Below are 23,242 nucleotides of genomic sequence, written 5' to 3'. Positions count from 1 at the left end.
TGACCCCAAGCCAAAAAGAGATAGAGTAGAATTTGGTCAAGCAATCAACCCACTTTCTGATGAACCCATCACCCTAGGAACCTATATGATCCTCCTAAATTACAATATTACCCTGGGGCCCTCATGGTAATGGAAATCTCCCTGGATCATGAGGAATTGACTCAATTTCCCCTGCTTTGCACAGTCTACAAAACTCATAATATCAGTGAAAGCTTAAGTCAATGTTCGATCTTCAAACCCCTATGATTCTTCAGCTTTGGGCTTCAACTGGTCCCTAAAATTGGTGTGGCCCAGGAATTCCTCTATTTGGTTCTCCTAAATTAGTGGTGGTTCTTTAATGTATAGGGTTCCATGATGGACATGTCTCTCTGGCAAACATAGTTCATTGGGGTGGGCACAAAACTACACAGATGTGCTTCCAGAGTACTTTGTCTATGTGTCTCTGACTTCCTTCTCTCTGAGTTTTCTCCCTGCTTCTCTTAGGCATGCTTCCATGCCTCAAGGCTCTCTTTTTACAGGAATAGTACAGGTATATATGACGTGAATTAACCCAAATGGGAGGTCAGTGTGTCAACCTAGGGTCAAGCAAATAATTTATATCTTTTTTATTTAACAGTTAGTAAACATAGATCAGGGAAATAATAATCACTGACATTTACACAAGTGTTTAATAATAACAAAAATATTTATATAGTGTTTACTATTTTTCAGATACTGTGTTAAGCACTGTACAATTATTGTCTCATTTGAAGGTCAATCAAGTGTTTTGCATATATTACTTCTTTTGATGCTAAAAATATAGTTTATCTAGATATTGGCCAACCATTTGCCAGATTTTCTCATGCTTTCCTCATGGATAGTATGAAGATGTATATCTAGTATAGCTAGATGGATTTAGGACTGGATAACCCGACCCCATGAGTAGTCATTAATGAATCAGTATCAACTTGACAAGGTCCCTAATGGAGTGCCCTAGGGATCCATCCCCGGCATAGTGCTATTTTCGTTTCTTTTTTGCTGATTGGGGAAAAGACCTAGATCTTATGCTTTCCAAATTTGCAGATCACACAAAGGCAGAATAATATACTTACTATGTTTGTCTCAAGTCTCTGTGGTGACATGTTTTGGTATTCAAAAAACTACCCACGAGACACAACAGTGTAAATAAAACATCATATCCTTCTCCCACTCCTCTAAATTATGCTTGTAAGTAATAGAAATTTGGTCTTATGAAACAGCCTGCATTTGACACTCATTTTCATTTGCAAACTGCAAGTCTTAAAGTCAAATCCTGTGTTGTCACTTCCAAGGTAGGCAAGTTTGCAAGGGGATAACTGAAGATCTAATTTGGCCCATATTCATGTCATAAGGGCTGATGAAAGAACTAAGCAGGTGATTCACTTGTTAATTGCACATCTTTCTTTATAGATCTAACCCCAAGTTAATCTTTATTTCTTTTGATTTCCATGTTATATATTTACAAAATTCCTTTACAGAAAGACATTTATGTTTCTGAAATTTGAAGAAGTAAGTTTCTCTGTGTCTACAGGGTCTCTTTAAAGTTCTGCTCATTAAGCTTGATGATAAGCAAAGTAATTGAAAAGAAACTCTGGCATCCCAATACCAGATTCATCTAAATTGTGAGAATAAGGCTCTTAAAGGAAAGCTGCAATAATTAATTATAATCCCTCTAATAAATATTGCAGGATTGCATCAGTATTAAAAGTGCTAGCCAGTGCTGAGTCCACAGTTGGAGCTCAAAGTATTTTTGATGACTGAGTGATTAAAAAGCATATATGAATGGGCTCATATAGACTCAAACACATAGTTTCAAAGCTGTTTGGAGGGAATTATGGTTGTAATTTGATTATCCTTGATGCTGTGAAGGGTCTCAGGGGAAAGTGCCATGTTAATGGGGCTTCCCAGGAGGTGTTCCAGACTGATGATACAGCTGTCATGGTAACAAATTCCTAGCTGAGTGTTAATTATTCTTTTTTATTAGATGTAATTCATTTGACAACAATTTTTTAGCAGCCCATTCTGCTGTTAAATAAAATGTTTTATATTTATCCAGGGTTTTTCTTTGTGCTTCAACTTTAAGAGATCATTACTCTTTTTTTTTAACCCTTACCTTCCATCTTGGAATCAATACTTTGTATTGGCTCCAAGGCAGAAGAGTGGTAAGGGCTAAGCAATGGGGGTTAAGTGACTTGCCCAGGGTCACACAGCTGGGAAATGTCTGAGGCCAGATTTGAATCTAGGACCTCCCATCTCTAGGCCTGGCTTTCAATCCACTGAGCAATCCAGCTGCCCCCAAGAGATCACTGGGGCTAGAATTAGGTAAATATACAGGTATGTGTACTTGCATATATATATATGAATAATTAATTCTATATAAGTGATAAAAATATACATGGATCATAAGATCACAAGTTTCAGGACTAGAAGAAACCTTAGAGATCATCCAGTTCAATGACTTTCATATTAAACATGAGGAAATTGAGGCTCTTGGAAGAGAAGTGATTTACCCAAAGTCACACAGTTAGTAGCAGAACTGGGATTCCAACCTATCTATGCTTTCTGATCCAAATCCACGACATCCTGCAGGATTAAGTAGGTAATGTCAATGGGGAAAATGTTGGGAGAAATAGACTAGGTCAAAAACAAGATTCCTAGTATGGAACACTCATTGAAGAAAAACATGTAATACATATGTGTCATCTGCTATTAGTCTGTCTCTAATCATATAGTCTAAAGACAATTGAAATTGCTATAAGAAAAAAATATGGCATATTTGTAGTTACTGTAGTTTGAATGGTTAATATTTGCAACCTTCCTACTCTAATAATAAGAGTTGCAAAATTATTCCTAGACATTATAGTTTCAGCATTTGTTAATGTTTCTCACATACACAGAACCCTGATCACTTTTCTTCTATCCATGATCTCCCCATAACTCTACCCTAAACTGGCATTTGACCATCTCTCATTTGTTATTGTTCAATCATTTTTCAATCAGGTCCAATTCTTTGTGACCCCATGTGGGGTTTTCTTGACAAGAAAAGATTGGAGTGGTTTCTCATTTCCTTCTCTAGCTCATTTCACAGATGAGAAATCTGAGGCAAACAAGATGACGTGACTTGCCCAGAGTTACACAACTAGTAAGTATCTGAGACCAAATTTGAATTCAGGAAAATGAGCCTTCCTGACTTCAGGTCCAGCATTCTATTGACTGGTCCAGATGTATAATTAATAGCTATCCATATATTTAGTTAATCATTAGCATATTAACCTACCTTAAGGCATGGAAACCCCCTCTAACTGAGAAGTCTTAAAACCATGATGCACTCCATGAAACTTCTCCTATACAGGTTAAACAGTTTTGTTATTGTTGTTGCTGAGTCACTTCAATTGTGTTCAGCTCTTTGTGACCCCATTGGAGGTTTTCTTGGGCAAGGATATTGGAGTACTTTGCTATTTTCTTCTCCAGCATTAAACATTAAACATTACCTTCACTCTTAAAAAATGTGACAGAAAATAATACTTATTTACAGATGTATTTGTAAAATCATCCCAAAGAATAACCCACTAACTTGTTTTCTATTGTTTCCCAACCTGTAAAGTCCCTGGAAGGAGGGGCTACAGTTAGTACAAGACATCCTGAGCTGGGACTCATTCTGGCCAGTTCCCTTGTTAGTTTATGTTTGAAATTAGAAGAAACTCATAGCTCACTCAACAATTTTTAAAAGAGATTTACTTATCCATAGCAAAAGAAGAATATTCTACAAGAATAGCCCTCAGTTCAGAAGGAAAAAGAGTTATATCCCCAACTCTTCACCTGCTTTTCTTAGCTAGACATTCTATTTCCATCATTCTTAGGTTTTGGAATAGGTGAGTATAGTAATTGCTTTTGGGGAGAGGCATCTGGAATATCAAAGTGAGATGTTCTCTGATTTATTCAAGGTGTACTAGTGGGGGATCAGGAACCAAGTTTGACAGGTAACTGAGAGGGAAGGAACAGAGAAAGAGAAACACCACTTCCCTCCCAGGCAGAGCTGTCTTAGAGAAGTTGAAGTTAATCTATGCCCAGAGCTGAAGGGTAGGAGGAAATCCCCCTCAATCTGTTACTATTCTCTTCTTTAACTGATTGTTATCTATGATCCCCTTAGTACAATGAAGAATATGTCTGGTTCCTCAGTAAAAGATCTATTTATTGGGGGATAGGTCTGGTATAGTATGTTAGGGAAGAAGGAACAGGAAGTTCCTAATCTATTTTCCCCCTAAAGTTTCTTCAAGGGGTTGAAGCTCAAGTCTAGGGACTAAGTCCCAGAAGACCTTAGGAACTTTGTGTAGTCAAGTTGATATATTTTCATGAGACAGAGATATAGCTTTTGAAGAAAATCTTCTGGTGGATAGGCTCTTGCCTTCCCCAAAGGGAAAAAGTCTCTATCCACCAACTATATAGAAAGATGGTTAATCTGGATCTCTTCAGATCAATGAGGGATTTGTATCTGGATAAGCTCAATGAGATTTGCTCCTTTCCTCCTCAGTTCAGAAGGAAAAACAGTTATATCCCCAACTCTTCACCTGCTTTTCTTAGCTAGACATTCTATTCCCACTCCCCATTGGCAGCCAAAGTTCTATCTCCTTCTTGCATGAGATTTCACTGCAAAATCCAGTCCTTGCATTTCCTTCAGTATCTCTCTCTTGCCTATAGTGTCTCTTGGTCTTAGAGGATCCTTAATTTCCAGGGTTATTATTGGGCAAAAAGAGGGGTATTTTCTTGACTAGGTTTCAGAGTAAAAGCAAATAGCAAGGCACTGCTCAGTGTATAGTTTAGTTGGCAATTGTTTGGAAAGTTACAGGAGAGTAGCCTGAAATTGTTCTCTCAAGTAAGGTATCAAAAGTTTCATAGAGGTACTTTTGCCCTCTTCTCATTCCTTGGGATTCTACAGGTGAACTTTTAACTCAAATTCCAAAAGGGAGGAAGAATAAATTTTCCACACACAGAGATCATAACAAAGTCCTATGTGTTCATATAGCTTTTGGTCAGAAATTTTACTTAATAGATCTATATTTCAAGGAGGTCATTGATAAAAAGAAAGGCTCTATCTATAACAAAGTATTCATGGAAGCAAATTTCACAATAGCAAAAAATTAGGAACAAAGGAGATGCCCACCAATTGGAGAATGGCTAACCAAACTATGGCACAAATATAATTAAAAAATAGAAGTAATTACAGGAAACAACAAATATGATAAATACAAAGATGTTTGGAAAGATTTACATCAACTAATTAAAGTGAAGCAAATAGAGACAAAAAATAATCACAACACATACGATTAATACAACAATGTAAATAGAAAGACCATCCATAAAAAGTTGAAAACAAATGTAAAATTACAAGTAAGGAAGAGAAGATACTTCTCTCTCCTTCTTTTGCAGTAGTAGGAAGTGTAATGTAGGAGGAGAGATAGTCCACTTTGAGCAGAGAACAGTCTCTGACAAAGACTAGTTGAAGAGAGAGTGGAGGAGAAACAAGAAGAAAAAATTGAAAATTCCAGGAGAGAATCAGAAGCTGGGAGGTCCAACCAGCCACTCACTTCCAGGTGGGAGTTAGAGGAAGGAGGTAGATCTCCTAGGCTGGTAAGAAGCCTGTCTCTCTGGAGATCAACTATCTCTTTTTGAACCCCTGGATACCTCTCACTCAACTCTCAATAACAGTAATCTAAAGTCATCAGTGGATTTTGAAGCCTGGGACTTTGAAGAAAGCCATCCACAGATCCCTTCCACAGATCTCCCTATCTCTCTCTCCCTTACCTGTCCCTGAACTCCCATATTCAAGTTAGCTTGGGAGTAGGGACCAACAGGCAATTGGCAAGGAGCGGGATCAAGGGTGAGAAGACTTGAACCCCTAGATTTTGGAGGCCCAATTTGCCAACGGGGGTAACTGTAGGGCTTCCCTGTTTACCACTTTCCTACTGGATACCCTTACCACCCCTCCCCTGTTTGAACCCAAATAAATCACCTGTTACTCTAGATTTAGGTCTGGGCCAGGGGATTTGGGGAGGGTCACACCTCTCCCCAAAAAGAGGGGTTGACTTCTGGATTCCAGTGATCACAGACTGCCAAACCCAAGGGATAGACATCTCTCCTTGGCAATGGAGTAGCCCTAAGATCCTGAAAGGGACTAACAGTTGATGTCCCTAGGGAAAATAGAGGCATAACAGTTCATCTTGCCTCTCAAGGATAGATTGGACCTCAAATGGGGCATCTTGTCATCTTACTAAGGCTTCCCTCTCCAGTCTCTTGTCCTCCATTTCCCAAAAACATTCTCTGAGAAGACATACTTCCTGTTCTAAGGAGACAGAACTTGGCTATCTCCCCCCAGAAGGAAGAAAGGGGAAGAATAATCTCTTCACCCTTTCAACCCCATTCCTTCTTCCTCTTCCTCATCCTCATCCCTTCCAATCCCTATATTACAAAAGTTCATGTGTATGAACTATTGCTCAATTTTGAAGGTATTGACCAGTTATACTGACTGCTTTTTCTCTTCTTTTCCTTTGAAAATATTTTTGGTTATATGGGATTTTTGGGGAAGGGAAATGGGAGAGGGATATAGAAGGAAATTTAGGCAATGTAAAGACCAAAGATATTTTTTTTTAAATAGAGCTATATTTAAATGTGCATTCACATGTATATATTCTGTATCATGGAATATGAAATCATTTGCATTTTCAGAGTTAGGAAGAATAGCATTTGTAGCTATAAAATCTTTAGGAGGAGAATGATATTTTTATCCACATGGTAAGAAGGGGTCATAGTAACTAAGAAGATGAGGCAGAGAAAGCATGACAGAAGTTAAAATTTAGCTGATTCTTGCGACAGCCACCTGGAGGGGCTATGGAGTTCTTACAAATTGTAAGTTTCTCAATTCTAAGCAGCAGGCTATTTCTGTACACTTCCTCAACCCCTAGATTCCAGGAGGACTCCATCCTGTGGGCAACTAATGTTTTCTTGGTGTTAAGGAAGGGATCCTTATATTTTAAAAGGTTAAAAACCATAAGAAAAAAGTGTCTTCCTCTCCTGGGAAAAATTGTGCTAGATCAGTTGTTAATCTATTTTTCTCTGCTTAATGCTATGAATTTAAAACAAATGACAGATGTCTGCTTCAGTAGCACATATACTAAAATTGGAACAATACAGAAAGATTCGCATGGCCACTAAGCAAAGGTGACACGCAAATTCCTTTTGAAGAGCTCTAGATTTTAAACAGATTTTTTAAATGGTAGGTAACCACGGGCCTGAAGAACAGAGAATAAAATATATCTTCCTACTTTTGGCAGTAGGACAGGGGACTGCTAGAAATGGGTCTGGATAGCAAGTATTTTTGCTTGTTTTCTTTATTGCTAGGAAAAATGTAATTTTGAGTTTGGGAGGGAATAGAATGAGCATATGCAGAAATACTGTAATATATAGTAAAAGGCATCAATAAAAACTTCTGTTTTCCTTTTAAGATTTTTGCATCTATTTTCATTAGAGATTGGGCTATAGTTTTCTTCCTCTGTTTTTGGTCTTCCTGACTTGGGAATCAGTACCATATTTGTGTCATAAAGAGAATTTGGTTAAGGCAACTTCTTTGCTTATTTTGTCAAAGAATTTACATAGTATTAGGATTAGTTGTTCTTTAAATATTTGATAGAATTCACTTGTGAATCCAGCTGGCACTGGGGATTTTTTTCTTAGGGAGTTTCTTGATGGCTTATTCAATTTCTTTTTCTGACAGGGAACCTTCAAGCTCCAGGATGTTTGTCTATTGGGTCTGAAAGAAATCAGGATGTGGAAAAACGATAAATTACAAATGTAATCCATATCGTTAGCATTGAGGGGCAGGAGGCATAATGGATAGATCTGGTCAGGAGGCAGGCAGACCTAGATTGAAGTCCCATTTCTCATACATACCAGCATGACACTTAACTTGCCAGTGCTCTCTGGGAATCAATCTAAAAGTGAATAAAGGGGCAGTTGGGTGGCTCAGTGGATGGAGAGTCAGACCTAGAGATGGGAGGTCCTGGGTTCAAATATGACCTCAGACACTTCCCAGCTGTGTGACTCTGGGCAAGTCACTTGACCCCCATTGCCTAGCCCTTACCACTCTTCTGCCTTGGAGCCAATACACAGTACTGATATCAAGACAGAAGGTAAGGGTTTAAAAAAAAAGTGAATATCAATTACAGAGAAATTGCCAACTTGCACTGATAATAGTTTCCTCCTCTAGGAGATCCCTAGATCATGGAAATCCCAGATCCCTTCCAAATCCTGGCCTTAGCTTTGGACATCTTCAGCAGAAGAATACTCCTTACAAATACTCTGTGGCCTCGGAAGTGTGGGAAGAAATAACAAACATTTAATAGGCTGATCGACTTGTTTGCAGACTTAAAGTTGGTTTTTGTTTGACTTTTTCCCAACCCTTGAGAAGAGAGATGTGCAGTGGTGAGGAAACCATAATGTTTTGTGGTTTCAGTGGCCATAAAACTTATGCCATGTATTAACCTAAGCTAACTAGATTGGTTGCCCCATTATGAAGAGGCCAAAGTATTGGCTTGAAAAGCAGTATGATATCACATGTAGGGAGCAACCTAGAGACAGGAAGACCTGGGTTCTGTCTGTAACAGTTAAAACTTAGGGGAGACTGAGGCAGGTAGAAATTAGTTTCTCTCTGTAAGGAGTATTATAATATTTTAGAGGTTTATTAAAAGTTAAGGATTAAAAGAAAATAAAGGATAAGAAAATGTGCCTAGAAGTGATGCAGAGCGAGAGGAGCAGAACCAGGAGAACATTGTACACAGAGACTAATACACTGTGGTATAATCGAACGTAATGGACTTCTCCATTAGTGGCGGTGTAATATCCCTGAACAACTTGCAGGGATCCAGGAGAAAAAAACACCATTCATAAGCAAAGGATAAACTATGGGAGTGGAAACACCGAGAAAAAGCAACTGCCTGAATACAGAGGTTGAGGGGACATGGCAGAGGATAGACTCTAAATGAACACTCTAATGCAAATACTATCAACAAAGCAATGGGTTCAAATCAAGAAAACATCTAATGCCCAGTGGACTTACGCGTCGGCTATGGGGGGTGGGGGGGGGAGGAAAAGAAAATGATCTATGTCTTTAACGAATAATGCTTGGAAATGATCAAATAAAATATATTTTTAAAAAAAAGAAATAAAAAAAAACTGAAGAAAAAAAAAGAAAATGTGCCTAGGCCAGGGAGGCCTAGACAAGACCTCACCTACATTATGGAAAGAGCCACGTCTGCCCCAAAACAGAAGTCCAGAAGAGAGAGACCTCAAAAGCCTTTGCAATTAGCTTAAATACCTTCTTGATCTTGCCCACCTCAGAATTCCGTGAGATTACAAATCATTTTGGGGAAGTGGAGCAAGGGCTTGTGGGGATTGAAGTCCAGAGTTCAAATCTCAATTTTACATTCCTCCCGTTTGATCCTTTGGGAAGAAGTCCTTCCCCAAAGGATCATAAAAACATAATCAATTTAAAGATTACAATAATTTGAGGATAAAAGAAAAAAAACAAAACCAATAATTGCTGGATGCATTGACAAAAAGCCAGTTAGGGGGCAGTCCCCTTTCTGGCATGAAAATATATATACAAATAAATGTTCACTCAACCATACCCAAAGTTCAATTTTGTGCAACTTGTGGTCTGGAGGCTTCTTCATGGTGGCTTTTCCAACAGTTCAGTTCTGGATTCAGAGAGGTAGCATCTTCTTTACCTAAAATTCTTCTCAAAAGGAATTTAAACTTTGCAATTTAAATAATGATATTTTTACATTTCCCCCGTTAAGAGGGTGATTGAAAAATACAGGATCACTTAGGGATGCATGGCTGAGGTATGAGGTATATGAATCAATTGGCAGGAGAAATTAACAAAAACATCAGAAAAATCCAAATAAAAGAAAAATTTCTGGATGAAACTATAGTCCATCAAAGTCTTATGTGTAAAAATTCCAAGTAAAAGAAAAATAAATCTACAACAAGTCCTTCTATCAGGGCCCAATCAAAATGATCGAAGCAATGATGCATTTACCCACTCAATAGCCAGGACTACAGAAAAGTACCACACTATGAAAAGCAGAAAAGAAAGGGACCAGATTATAGAAGCCAAGTAGGAGCCAAGTTTGGGGATACTCATCTGTGAGTATCTTCAGAGTGAGTGTGGACACAAGGAAAGCCTATATCTAACAATGTTAAACACAGTAACCTTGAGTCTTCACACTAGGTTCAAGACCTTTGTATTGGCCTAGAAGTGCATCAATCCATCCTGGATTGGCTTTTCTTTGGCCCTGTGCAATGGCTCTTGTGTGTATATCTTGTCCTGGAATCAGACAGAATCATTAAGCAAAGTCCCATAATTTATTTAAATAATTAGTAGCATAGTTTTTATAGTCACAAGCTTTTTAGGGCATGCATTACCAAATGTATCTTAAACTTGTAGCACTGAAAATCAAAAGGTTAAAGAAAATCTTAATGCTGCTGACATGTGCTTCAAATATAAAAAGGAGAGAAAAAATAATAAAAAACACTGAAAATGTATATTGCACATGCAAGAAAAATATAATAATAAAAGAGCTTTAAAAAAATTTAAAAATGTAGCTTATAATCATTGACATTGTGTCAGCTAAGAAAATATAAAATTCAAGGCTTTCTCACCAAAATGAGTTCCATTTCCTCTTCATGTCTAGCCATGCTTCACTGTGAGTAGAAGGCAAGTGAATTGAACAAGGTAACAATTTTTCATTTTTTAAAAATACAGTAGTACAAATATGTAGTTATCAAAATCCCCAAAATTCTCAATAGCCCAATTAATTACAATAGCAAACAAACACTTTCATATTTCACATAAGTTGCTGTATGGCATTTTAAAAAACCTATGAATTGATGGATATTTGTCACATTATTTACAAACGTAGCAATCTTTCAACCTTGGTATTTAAACATATTTTTAAAAAAAGTAAAACTCATCTTGGGTTTAGAACATAATCAAGAAATCTATATATCATTCTGGTGCAAGTAAAATAGTGATCTGAAGAGTATAAATAAAGGGGGTGCTCCTTTTTTGGAGGCTTTTAGGGGTACAAATGCCCTGAGATTAACTGCCCAACTTCCATTCACATAATTAAAAATGCGGGAAGGTTGGGGGTTATAAAATGTATTTCACTTCAGCTACTATTGGCCTTACCTCGTGGTAGGAAAGGCAAAAATAACCAGAGATTGTTAAAAAAATTTTTCCAAAAATCATATTTTAAAAACCCTTAAAATCATTTGAGATATTTAGCATATTAAATTTTCCTAAGGTTTTTCTACAATTATAACCATTCCTGAAGTCCATCTATGTGATAATTTACAAAGTCAGAATAGAAAGGCTGTTTTTTTTTTTTCATATGGGCTTAATTACAATAATATTTGTTCAATAGTTATAAGGGAAAAGCAACAGAATTTTAAAACTCAGTACATTCAAAATAAATTCAATCAACCTTCAGTGTAACAGAATAATATTCAATCCAGTAATATATGAATTTAACATCACAAAGTTAAATCTTAAACCAAGCAAATATCAAAATGCAATAGAAATACAGAGATTTTTTATAAACCATTGGATTCTGAAATGCCTTAGAACCTCCAATTTTTAAGTTCCTTAGGTGTGTGTTTTTTTGTTTGTTTTCTTTGTTGTTTTTAATTATCCATTTAGATGCCTATTGTCCAAAGGCAGAGTGGTAAGGGCTAAGCAATGGGGTCTGAGCGATCTGCTCAGGGCCACACAGCTGGGAAGTATCTGAGGCCAGATTTTAACCCAGGATCCCATGTCTGTAGGGCTGGCTATCAGTTCGCTGAGCCACCCATTTGCCTCCCCAAAGTTGAATCTTTGGGCTGAATCTTTCTTCTGGCACACAGGTGAAATCAATGAAATTACCAGAACAGTCAAAAGGTATCCTTTTAAATAGCTCATTGCTTAAAAGTCTGTTTGAAAAGTCTGTTTCTTCTCCTCTCCCTTATGATATGATCCCTCCTCCTGCCCCAGTCCATGTGGAGCCCAGGCCGCCCACATGGAGTCAATACCCCCCTTTGTTAGTTACTAGCTGTTAGAAATGAGTAATCTGCTCCAAGGCTAGAGTTTGTTGGGCAGGCAGGTCACCAGGTGATTGCAATCTTGGTTGAATCAGGTGGGCCAGGTGAGAGAGAGAAAGACCACAGGGGTGGGCAGGGCTGGAGCCGGAGCGCAGATAAGCAGGGCCAGGAGCCAGAGTACCAGGTGAGGACGATCCGGGCTGCAGGCAGGAAGTGACGGGCTGAGCCGGGTGGGGTGGGCGGCAAACACAACAGGTCTGGATCGGGGACTGCAGCTTTGCGAAGGTAAAAAAAAAAACTCGGCCAGAGTAATGTGGCTCAAAAAAAATTTCTAGGCACTAGATATTAAAAGTTGAACTAAAGATCAGAAAAGAAATCAGAAGATTAATAGTTTTTTCTCCTGAAGTGGTTACGCCAAAAACTGTAACAGTTAAAATTTAGGGGAGACTGAGGCAGGTAGAAATTAGTTTCTCTCTGCAAGGAGTATTATAATTTTTTAGAGGTTTATTAAAAGTTAAGGATTGAAAGAAAATACAGGATAAGGAAAAAGTGCCTAGGCCAGGGAGGCCTAGACAAGACCTTACCTACATTATGGAAAGAGCCACGTCTGCCCCAAAATAGAAGTCCAGAAGAGAGACCTCAAAAGCCTTTGCAATCAGCTTAAATACCTTTTCGATCTCGCCCACCTCAGAATTCCGTGAGATTACAAATCATTTTGGGGAAGTGGAGCAAGGGCTTGTGGGGATTGAAGTCCAGAGTTCAAATCTCAATTTTACATGTCCATATCTCTGACACATCCAGGCTGTGTGACCTTGGGCAAGTCACTTCAACACTGCGAGTCCAAGGCAGCTCTTCAATACGAAGTTACACAATGGTTGCCCAAGAGCATTGATAAATGTAGTTTATTCCATCTCTATTTCTAGAATTTCTTCCTTCCTCATCTCTTTCTAATTCCCTTTTGTAGCCTTCAAAATTAAGCTCAAGTGCTACCTCTTCCATGACCTGATCCCCCAGATACTAGAGCCTCCTCCTCCCAAATACCCCAAATATATTTAGAATATGCTGACATGTATACGTATTATCTCTTCCACTTGGAGAGAAACTCCTTCAGGACATTTTATTTTTTATTTTAGTTCCTTGGTGCCACAATGGCTGATATCCAATAGATGTTTAATATGTATTTGTTACTTGGCTCCCTGAAAATCCCCTATGAATTTTTTTAAACCCTTTCTTATCATCTTGGAGTCAATACTGTGTATTGGCTCCAAGGCAGAAGAGTGGTAAGGGATAGGCAAAGGGGGTTAAGTGACTTGCCCAGGGTCATCCATCTAGGAAGTGTCTGAGACCAGATATGAACCTAGAACCTCCCATTGGGTCAAGCTCTCAATCCACTGATCCACCTAGCTACTATCTATGAATTTTTTTAAGTGATATATTCCCTTTATTAATAACAAGTGCAATTTGACCCTATGGGACCAGACTGGAACAGTGCTGATTTAAAAAGTGGCAAATTATGCCTTCTGTTATTGCCCTTTGATCTCTTAAGCAAGCGCCATGTATAAATATGAGCTGCTATTAGCAGTCGCCATTGTTGCCTTCACAAAACAAGGCTTTATTTGGGCACTCTAAGTGATTCTAATATGTTTATCATGTTCTGGTTATTAGATAGGGCTGGGGGGGAGAAGCTTGAAGTTTTCAGTGGATATGGATAATGGATAAAATATACAAAGCCAGAATACCTGAAGGGTAGCAGAAGTAATGTAGGAACCTATGGGGTTAGGAGAAGATTAGCAAGTAGTGAAGAATAAATATTTCATGGGCTTCAGGGGAAGGTAGTCAATGCTGATGAATACTAAAGCAAAATTTAAAACCCTAATGAGTTGCATAACATATTCTGTTCATAAGCACACAGCACAAATGACCAGAGACATGCTAAATACCTGGCTCAAACTGTGTATACACACCTGCTAAAAAAAAAGCTGATTCAAATTAGGTATACACATCCCGGGGGAAAAACAAAGGCTATCCTTTTCCCTTGTGCTAATCTCTTACAAGGAAATGAACCATCCACACCATTCCTTTGCTTCTTTGAAATGTTAATGGTTTGTTTTTTTAACCAAATTTTTTTCTTTTTAAAAAAAATGTGACTATGTCCACAAATGTCCCAGCCCTTTTCCACCCCTTCCTTGCGTCACAGTAGGCATCATTCAGGAGGGAGATCTGTCTCTCACGTTTCCATCTCTCAGCTCACTCTCTGGAGGTACCATTCACAATTTGTTCTTCAAGAATTTAACTCTGTAGGTGTGTCTGATGTTCTCTTGATTCTACCAATTTTTCTGTTCATGATCTCATGTGGTTCTGTCCAAATTTTATTAAAATTAGCAAGCTCATCATTTCTTATGACATGGTAGTAGTCCATCATAATGGTATACCACGATTTGTTTAGCCATTTTCCAATTGATGGGCATCCCCTTGATGTCCAATTCTTTGCCACCACAAAGAGAGCTGCTATAAATATTTGGGAACATGTAGGTTCTTTCCCTTTTCCCTTGATCTCCTTGGGAAATAGATCTGGCAATGGTATGCTAGATCGAATAGTAACGATTTAAAAAAAAATTAGACTCAGGTGTTGGTAAGAGGGATATTCAGATACTCCCAGATATGCAAGAAAAGGTGCCTAGTTTTGGGAACGATGCTCATTCTCCGGAACCAGGGATTGATCCATTGTCTGAACCCGACATCTGCTTTCCATCATATAAAGAATTCTTCTTCCTCCTTTCCATGGGGTATTTGTGACAAACAAACTGCTGAAGTGGTCTGCCCTGCACCTTTACTGTCCCTATGGCCAGGAAATGGGGAAGAGTGGATTCTCTCCTCAGAGGCCATGTTCCTTGAACCAGTTACAGCTAATGAAGAGTTTGGCATCCGTGTTGCTGGCAGGCTGCTTTGCAAATCCCTCGGAAATGTTCTCAAAGAAGATCGCCTCTGTTCTGAATTGATGACTGTGAATCCTGTGTCCACATTAGTCTCTGCTTCAGGCTTCTGAAAGTCGTTTCCTTGGCTGAGTATTTTGATTCTGGCTTCCTGTTCAAGGTGTGGAGAGGGCTGGCTCCGTTGCAAAGCTACTGATGGGTTGTTAGAGTGGGATGAACTAGATCTGGTCCAGGAAGCCCTATGGGGGCTTTCAGAGGACAATGTCCTAGCTCCCAGGTCAGGAGTCTCTGGGGAGTTGTGCTTTGGCTTTCTGGTTTGACTTCTCCGACTTGGTTGATCTAGGGTTCTTTTTGCAGAGATTAGGGTTTGGGTACAGTCTTGGAGAAGATTGTCGACTCCTGTATGATTGGGATTAGAGAAAAGCTCACCCTTCTTTTCATCTTGTTCTGGGTTTGTTTGGACCTGTGAATGAAGAAAGGCAGGAATAGCATTCAAATTTAAATTTTTTTTTCTTAAACCCTTACCTTCTGTCTTAGAGTCAATACTGTATATTAGTTCCAAGTCAGAAGAGCGGTACGGGCTGGGCAATAGGGGTTAAGTGACTTGCCCAGGGTCACACAGCTGGGAAGTGTCTGAGGTCAGATTGGAATCAACTCAAGACTTCCTGACTCTGGGTCTGGCTGTCTCTCCACTTAGCTGCCTCAAGATTTTTTAACTTATTATTGACGATGATGGGATGTGATAATAATTGCTTAGAACTTCATTTTTAAGGCTGTGATTAATCGTATCTGCTGTGAGCGAGTCTCCAGACCTCTTTCATTCAGCAATCAGCTTTAATTATGCCTTCGTTATGTGCCAGGCATTGAGATTATAGACAGAAAGTGCCCCTGCCTTTAAGTTCACATTTTCCATGCAAATGTGACATGTAAACAGACAGAGGAGAAGGATCCTTTGAGCTGGGGAAGATCAGGAAAGGGCTGGCAGCCGAGCTAGCCCCTGAAGGAAGCTAAGGATTCTTTATTTTAAAAAACTGGTGATTGGCTTTGTAAGTCCTTTTCTATGTCACCTAGGTTTCCTACTGTTTCCTCAGCAACTAGGTAGAGCGCGAGATGATGTGGCTTAAAGAAACAGACTGTCTAAGGGAGCATCTTTCTCATGAGAAGGGGTCACACTCTAATGGCGATGCCCAATGCACGGGTGCAGATACAAGTATTTTTTAGATTCCTGATGCAAACCCTCACCCACTCTGTTTGATACCCCACGGTCTGGGAGCCGAACTTACAATCTAGGCTCGAAAGACTACCCAATCAGAAAGCAACAAATTACACAGCATGAGCACCCCACCATACCATGAGTCCTAGCGCAAGTTCCACCAGGCAGGGGGAGGTTAATGGCTGTTCTGACTTCTAAAGGTTAGAGGAGATGTGGAGGTAGGACAGTCCAATGGTTTGCTTTCTTTGAGAGAAGAGCCCTCAACCCACTGGACCTGTGGTAATGTCCTTGAGACGTTATTCGGAACTCCTAAATAGGTTTTCCTTCTTTAATGGAATCCCACCCTGAGAAGGACAAATTCATTCTTTTCTCTCCACCCAGTAGCATAGTGGATAGACTTGGAATGAGGAAGATCTGATATTTCACAGACTGCGGGACTGGGGGCCAGGCTCTGAACCTCTCTCTGAATTGGGTGACATTATAGGCAGCTTTCCACACTCCTGGCTTCCACCTCTGCAAAGAAGCCATGGAGAGGATCTTTTCATAAAAGGTAAAGATTCTCAAAGCAAAGAAGTGGAAGGGATGCTTTCTAGGTGTGTGAAGCACATACAAAAGCAGAGAGATGGGAGACAAGGCTGAGTGTAGGGAACAGAAAATGAGCCAGGCTAGGGGGGTAGATTATATGAAGGGTGGTATGGGAAATAAATCTGATGAAGAAGACTAGTCAGACTGTGAAGTACTTTAAAGAATAATTTGAGGAGATTGGTGGTTTTGTTATTATTTTTCCTCCCTAGAGACAATAGGGAGCCACTGAAGTTTCTTGAGAACAAAAGTAACATGTGCTTTAGGAAAATTATTTTGTAAATTGTGTGGTGCTTAAATTAGGAAGGCAAAAGACTGGAAGTAGAGAAGTCATTATAGCAATGGTCAAGACAAGAGGCGATAAGACCCCAAAAGAGATATTGTGGAGCCAGAATGAACAAGAAGAGACAGCTGGCTGGATATGGGAGGTGAGGGAGAGTTAGGAATGATTCTGAATTTCTAGCTGTGTGACCCCAAGCAAGTCACTTAACCCCAATTGCCTACTAGTCTTTAACACTCTTTTGCCTTAGAATGGATATTTATTCTAAGACCGAAGATAAGGGTTTAAAAAAAAAAGAATGATTCTAAAGTTTTAAATCTAGATGATGAGAAATATACTCATGCCCTCAATTGAAACAGGAAAGTCTGGATGAGGGGGCAAAGTTGAGAGTTGGGGACAAAAAATGTGAGTTTTATTTTGCCACTGTTGAGTTCAAGATGCCAATGGAACATCGAGTGAGGGATGTCTAACAGGAAGTCGGTGGTATTGGCCGGAAACTCATGCAAGAGATGAGGGCTAACTGGGGAGACCTGGGAGTCTTCTCTACAGAGATGGCAGTTCATCATTAAGGCAAAAGATGTGAAGAGAAAAGAGGTGAGCAAACCTGGTCACAGGAAGAATCCTGCAAGAAACATTCATGGATACCTTGAAGGTCAAGGACATCATGTGAGCAACACAACTTTCACAGGTGAAGAACAAGAGAAATAGAGAAAATCACTGGGGAAATGTCTAAGTATTTGAGCCAAGAGGAAAAGAGGGAAGAGTAATATAAATTTTTATTAAAACAGATCTAGTCAACAATAACTCATTTAGAACTTATTCACAGGGGCAGCTGGGTGGCTCAGTAGATGGAGAGCCAGGTCCAGAGACAGGAGGTCCTGGGTTCAAACCTGGCCTCAGATACTTCCTAGCTGTGTGACCCTGGGCAAGTCACTTAACCCCCATTGCCTAGCCCTTGCCACTACACAATATTGATTCTAAGATGGAAAGTAAGGGTTATTAAAAAAAACAACAACAACTTATTCACCATCAGGCAAGTGTGCTGGGTGCTTGGTATACAGGCTCAAACAAACAGTACCTTCTCCCAACGGAAGGCTATATTCTAACAAGGGAGACAATCTGCCTATATCAAAGTATTTCCAAAATGGGTTCTGATCAAGGACACATGTAATACCCAGTGGAATTGCACGTCGGCAAAGGGAGGGATCGGCGGAGGGGAGGGAGGAATAGAATATGATTTTTGTAACCAAGGAATAATGTTTGAAATTGACCAAATAAATTTTTTTTAAAAGTATTTCCAAGATATAGCAAAAATAAGTCAAGGTGATTTGTGGGTGGGGAAACCAGGAAATCAGGCTTCTTGTAGGACAGAGGTATAAATACACTCCCCCCACCCACGTGCTATGTACTTACATCAGACCCAGATACAATGCAAACAAGATTAAAAAGTAAAATTGGGAAGTATTTAACAAGATAATTAAAAATACAATAAGACAAAAATAATGTTAATATGTGGTTTTCTCAGTCAATATGTGATCTGCAGGGATCCTTATATATGGTTTGGGGACCTTTGTTTCCATTTGAATTAGACACTATTAATGTAGAAGGGAGTATAAGTCACTTAACCCTATTTGCCTCAGTTTCCTCATCTTTAAAATGAGCTAGAAGGGGCAGCTGGGTAGCTCAGTGGATTGAGAGCCAGGCCTAGAGCCCAGAGGTCCTAGGTTCAAATCTGGCCTCAGACACTTCCCAGATGTGTGACCCTGGGCATGTCACTTAACCCCCATTGCCTTAAAAAATAAAATAAAATAAAATGAGCTGGAAAAAGGATATGTTAAACCACTCTAGTATCTTTGCCAAGAAAACCCAAGATGGGCTCACAAAGAGCCAGACACAACAGAAACAACTTAGCAACAACAAAGGATTTTAAGTGAACACAAAGACAGAGAAGTGGGCGTGAGGAACAGCAAGAAAATCAATTTGGCTGGTCTGAGAATGTGTGAATGAAATAATGCCTATGGAGATTGGGGGATAAGATTAGAAGCAGGTTGTGAAGGACTTTAAATGTCAGAGGTGCTTGTCTTTTTACTGAGTAGGAAAGAGAGAATGAGGAGTGAAGAATAAAGCTGAGGTTACCAACTTGGGTCTCTGGAAAGATACTGGCACCTTTAAGAGAAATAGGCATGTTTGGAGGGGAAGAGAAAGAGCTTAGTTTCCAACAGGCTTTAAATGTCTTTGGAAGAGATAATGTGAATGACCAATAGGCAGTAAATATATCACTGTAATAAGGTGTGGATTTTTGCGTGCTCCCCAGACCCTGCCCAAATACCAAGATCTGTTTTCAGGGATTTTTCTTATTTCACATGAAACAGATTTACGAATAGCTGGGTGATGCTGACAATAATCTTAAAAGGAACTAGAAAAATGGAGAGAGAGATCAATGGGAATTGGAGTCCTCACAGATGAACTGATGGGATGGACAGGCAAATGAATTATTTTAAATTTGTGTCTCCGTAGTGCTTAACAAAATGACGTACAAGTGAACTGAACTGACACAAGTGGAATTGAGACAAAAAGTATAAAAGATAACATCAATATTTTAAGACTGGGAGACCACAGTGTTGGTATAATGGACAACCCTTGGGAAAATGCAAAGGAGGTTCGTAAGGTCCTTCAGGAGGCAAAAAGGGATAGAAAATGAACACAACAAGGAAACTGATAAGTGACAATGTGTAAATGTCACCGAGTAGCACTTGGAAAACACATTCCAAATATTACCTAGAAAATTTTTTAAAAAGGAATCATTGGAAAAGGACTACTGTTCCCTGGGAAGATGGTGAATCCCAGCTTTGAGTGATCCTGGACAAGTCATTCTACTTTCCTACATCTTAATTTCCTCATATATAACTGAGAAGTTTGGGTCATCATCATAATACCATTTATACAGCACGTACTATATGCCAGGCACTGTGCTAAATGCTTTATAATTATTATCTCTTTTGATCCTCACAACAGCCCTGGGAGATGGGTGATACTATTATTCTCATTCAACCCATAAGGAAAATGAGGCACAGATTAAGCTATTAAGTGTCCGAAGCCAGATTTGAGTTCAAATCTTCTTCCTGACTTTAGATCCAGATTTTTTTTCTTTTCTCCTTTTACAGATGAGGAAACTGAGTCTTAGTTTAAGTGTCTTGCCCAGTGTCACACAGGTAGTAAATGGAAGAGACAGGTGCTTTTTCTACTGCCCCAAATTGCCAGGCATCTAACTTTCTTTCCAGTTCTATGGAATTAAAAAAGAAAGCATCACAAACCTGCTACTTTATTCTGCCTCTGCTGCCTTTGCACAAGTGAATTTCCCCCACATTCCCTAACCCCATCATGGTAGAATGGATGCTTTCCTCACCTCTGTCTCTTAGAAACCATCACTTCCTTTAAATCACAGCTCAGATGGCTGCCTCATCCTGTGGTTGTCATTTAGTCATTTTTCAGTTGGGTCTGACTTTTTGTAAATCCATTTGGGGTTTTATTGGCAAAGACACTACAGTGGTATGCCATTTCCTTCTTCAGCTCATTTTCCAAATGAGGAAGATGAGGCAAACAGGGTTAAAGTGACTTGCCTAAGATCATGCTGCTAGTAATGTCTGGATTTGAATTTAGGAAAATGGCCATTTTTGATTCCAGGCTTGGTGCTGTGCCCACTGTGTCCCCTAGCTGCCCTACCTCATCCTAAACAAGACCCATCTGTATTTTTCCCATCAAGAGCGCTTTCTCCCTCCTGGAACTGCTTTGTATTTACTTCTCTGCATATATGTTATAACCTCTCCTCCTTCCTCCAGTTGAGAAAGTCCTTCAGAGCAGGGGCTACTTTTTAAACTCAGATCTTTGAATCCCTAAGCACTTAGTAGGTGTTTAAAAAATGTTTATACAGGGGCAGCTAGGTGGACATTTCCTACCTGTGTGACCCTGGGTAAATCACCTAATCCCAATTGCCTAGACTTTACAATTCTTCTTCATTGGAAACAATACTTGGTATATGTAGAATATTTAATATTGATTTGAAGACAGAAGAAAAGGGGTTTTTAAGAAATAAGCAAATAAATTCTCTAAACTAAACTGGGTAGATCTAGTAATGAATTTTTGCATGACTTCAAGATACATATTAGTGATAGGGAAAAGTCTTTGAAAGTACATTTTGTTCTGCTGAACAGAAATGCTTTTTTATAACAAACAGACAATAAGCAGTGGAATTCTGTCTTCTCCTTTCCTCATTGATTCTCTGAATCAATTCTGTGACAGTGGCAATATGACCTGCTGTAAAAAATAATCATTTTCAGAACAATATGTTATACAATGCTCATGTCCCCAATATCAGGTTCCCATTTTATATTTTCATTGAAGGTGCACTTACTCTACATGTAAATCCTCCTCATAATGATCTTATAGAAATAGGAAAGTAGGTGTATAGACCACTAGCTATTTATATCCTCTTGATTGCTTATTTAAAGAAGTTACCAATTCCATCTATGATTTTTTTCTAATTGTTTGGTATATTTCCCTTCTTTCAGATATTCTGAAAATTGATCCCTTTTGCTTTCAAAATTATGTTGCCAGGTGAATGACTTGAATATAAAGAAGGAAACTATAAGCAAATTAGGTGAACACAGAATAGTATACTTGTCAGATCTTTGGGAAAGGAAAGATTTTAAAACCAAGCAAGAGCTAGAAAAAAATCACAAAATGTAAAATCAATAATTTTGATTACATCAAATTAAAAAGGTTTTGTGCAAACAAAACTAATACAACCAAAATTAGAAGGGAAGTAACAAATTGGGAAACAATCTTCATAACAAAAACCTCTGACAAAGGTCTAATTACTCAAATTTATAAAGAGCTAAACCAATTGTACAAAAAAATCAAGCCATTCTCCACTTGATAAATGGGCAAGGGACATGAACAGGCAATTTTCAGTTAAAGAAATCAAAACTATTAATAAGCACATGAAAAAGTGCTCTAAATCTCTTATAATCAGAGAGATGCAAATCAAAACAACCCTGAGGTATCACCTCACACCTAGCAAATTGGCTAACATGACAGCAATGGAAAATAATGAATGCTGGAGTGGATGTGGCAAAATTGGGACATTAATGCATTGCTGATAGAGTTGTGAATTGATCCAACCATTCTGGAGGGCAATTGGGAACTATGCCCAAAGGGTGCTAAAAGACTGTCTGCCCTTTGATCCAGCCATAGCACTGCTGGGTCTGTACCCCAAAGAGATAATGGACAAAAAAACTTGTACAAAAATATTCATAGCTGCGCTCTTTGTGGTGGCCAAAAATTGGAAAATGAGGGGATGCCCTTCAATTGGGGAATGGCTGAGCAAATTGTAGTATCTTTTGGTGATGGAATACTATTGTGGAATATGGAATAATAAACTGGAGGAATTCCATGTGAACTGGAACAGCCTCCAGGAATTATGCAGCATGAAAGGAGCAGAACCAGGAGATCATTGTACACTGATACACTGTGGTACAATCGAAGGTAATGGACTTCTCCATTAGTGGCTATGCAGTGATCCTGAACATCTCGGAGGGATTTATGAGGAAGAACACTCTCCACATTCAGAGGAAAAACTATGAAGTGGAAACACAGAAGAAAAGCAATTGCTTGATCACATGGGTCGAGGGGATATGATTGGGGATAGACCCTAAATGAACATTCTAGTGCAAACACCAACAACATGGAAATAGGTTTTGATCAAGGGCACATCTAAAAACCAGTGAAATTGTGTGGGGGCTACGGGAAGGGGAAGGATGGAAATAATGTGATTCTTATAACCAAAGAATAATGTTCTAAATTGACTAAATAAATTAATTTTTTTTTAAATTACGTTGCCTCCACCAAACTTTTTTTTTAAGCATATTTCATTTGGTTCAATAATTCTTCCTGGTGTTTATACATAAAACCTACCAATCTATCTTATATATGTTCATTATGGTTGTCTTAATTAATAAGCAAATAAAAAAGGAGTAGATAATGAGCAAAGAGTTTCAGAAGCCAGGAGTCCTCATCGTCTATGGA

The 23,242-nt window shown here is 38.9% G+C and overlaps 1 protein-coding gene and 1 non-coding gene across 5 annotated transcripts in view; one reads left to right on the top strand and one right to left on the bottom strand.

Annotated features, from left to right (window-relative positions):
* Positions 1-7,164: 7,164 nt before the first annotated feature.
* On the top strand, positions 7,165-7,271 carry LOC130456057 (U6 spliceosomal RNA). The gene has a single exon (XR_008914331.1). It is a non-coding gene; the product is annotated as a U6 spliceosomal RNA (small nuclear RNA).
* A 1,463-nt stretch (positions 7,272-8,734) lies between these two features.
* Positions 8,735-23,242, bottom strand: part of FAM124B (family with sequence similarity 124 member B) — a 58,975-nt gene continuing 44,467 nt past the window's right edge. For all 4 annotated transcript variants that reach the window (XM_056808196.1, XM_056808197.1, XM_016425283.2 and 1 more), the window contains one exon: positions 8,735-15,546. In XM_056808196.1, the coding sequence (XP_056664174.1) occupies positions 14,902-15,546 (645 nt within the window). In that variant the 3' untranslated portion in view covers positions 8,735-14,901. The remainder of the gene's footprint in view (positions 15,547-23,242) is intronic.

This window comes from Monodelphis domestica, chromosome 8, assembly GCF_027887165.1.
Source record: "Monodelphis domestica isolate mMonDom1 chromosome 8, mMonDom1.pri, whole genome shotgun sequence".
In the NCBI taxonomy this organism is placed as follows: Eukaryota; Metazoa; Chordata; class Mammalia; order Didelphimorphia; family Didelphidae; genus Monodelphis; species Monodelphis domestica.
This window is presented reverse-complemented; position numbering and strand designations above follow the sequence as displayed.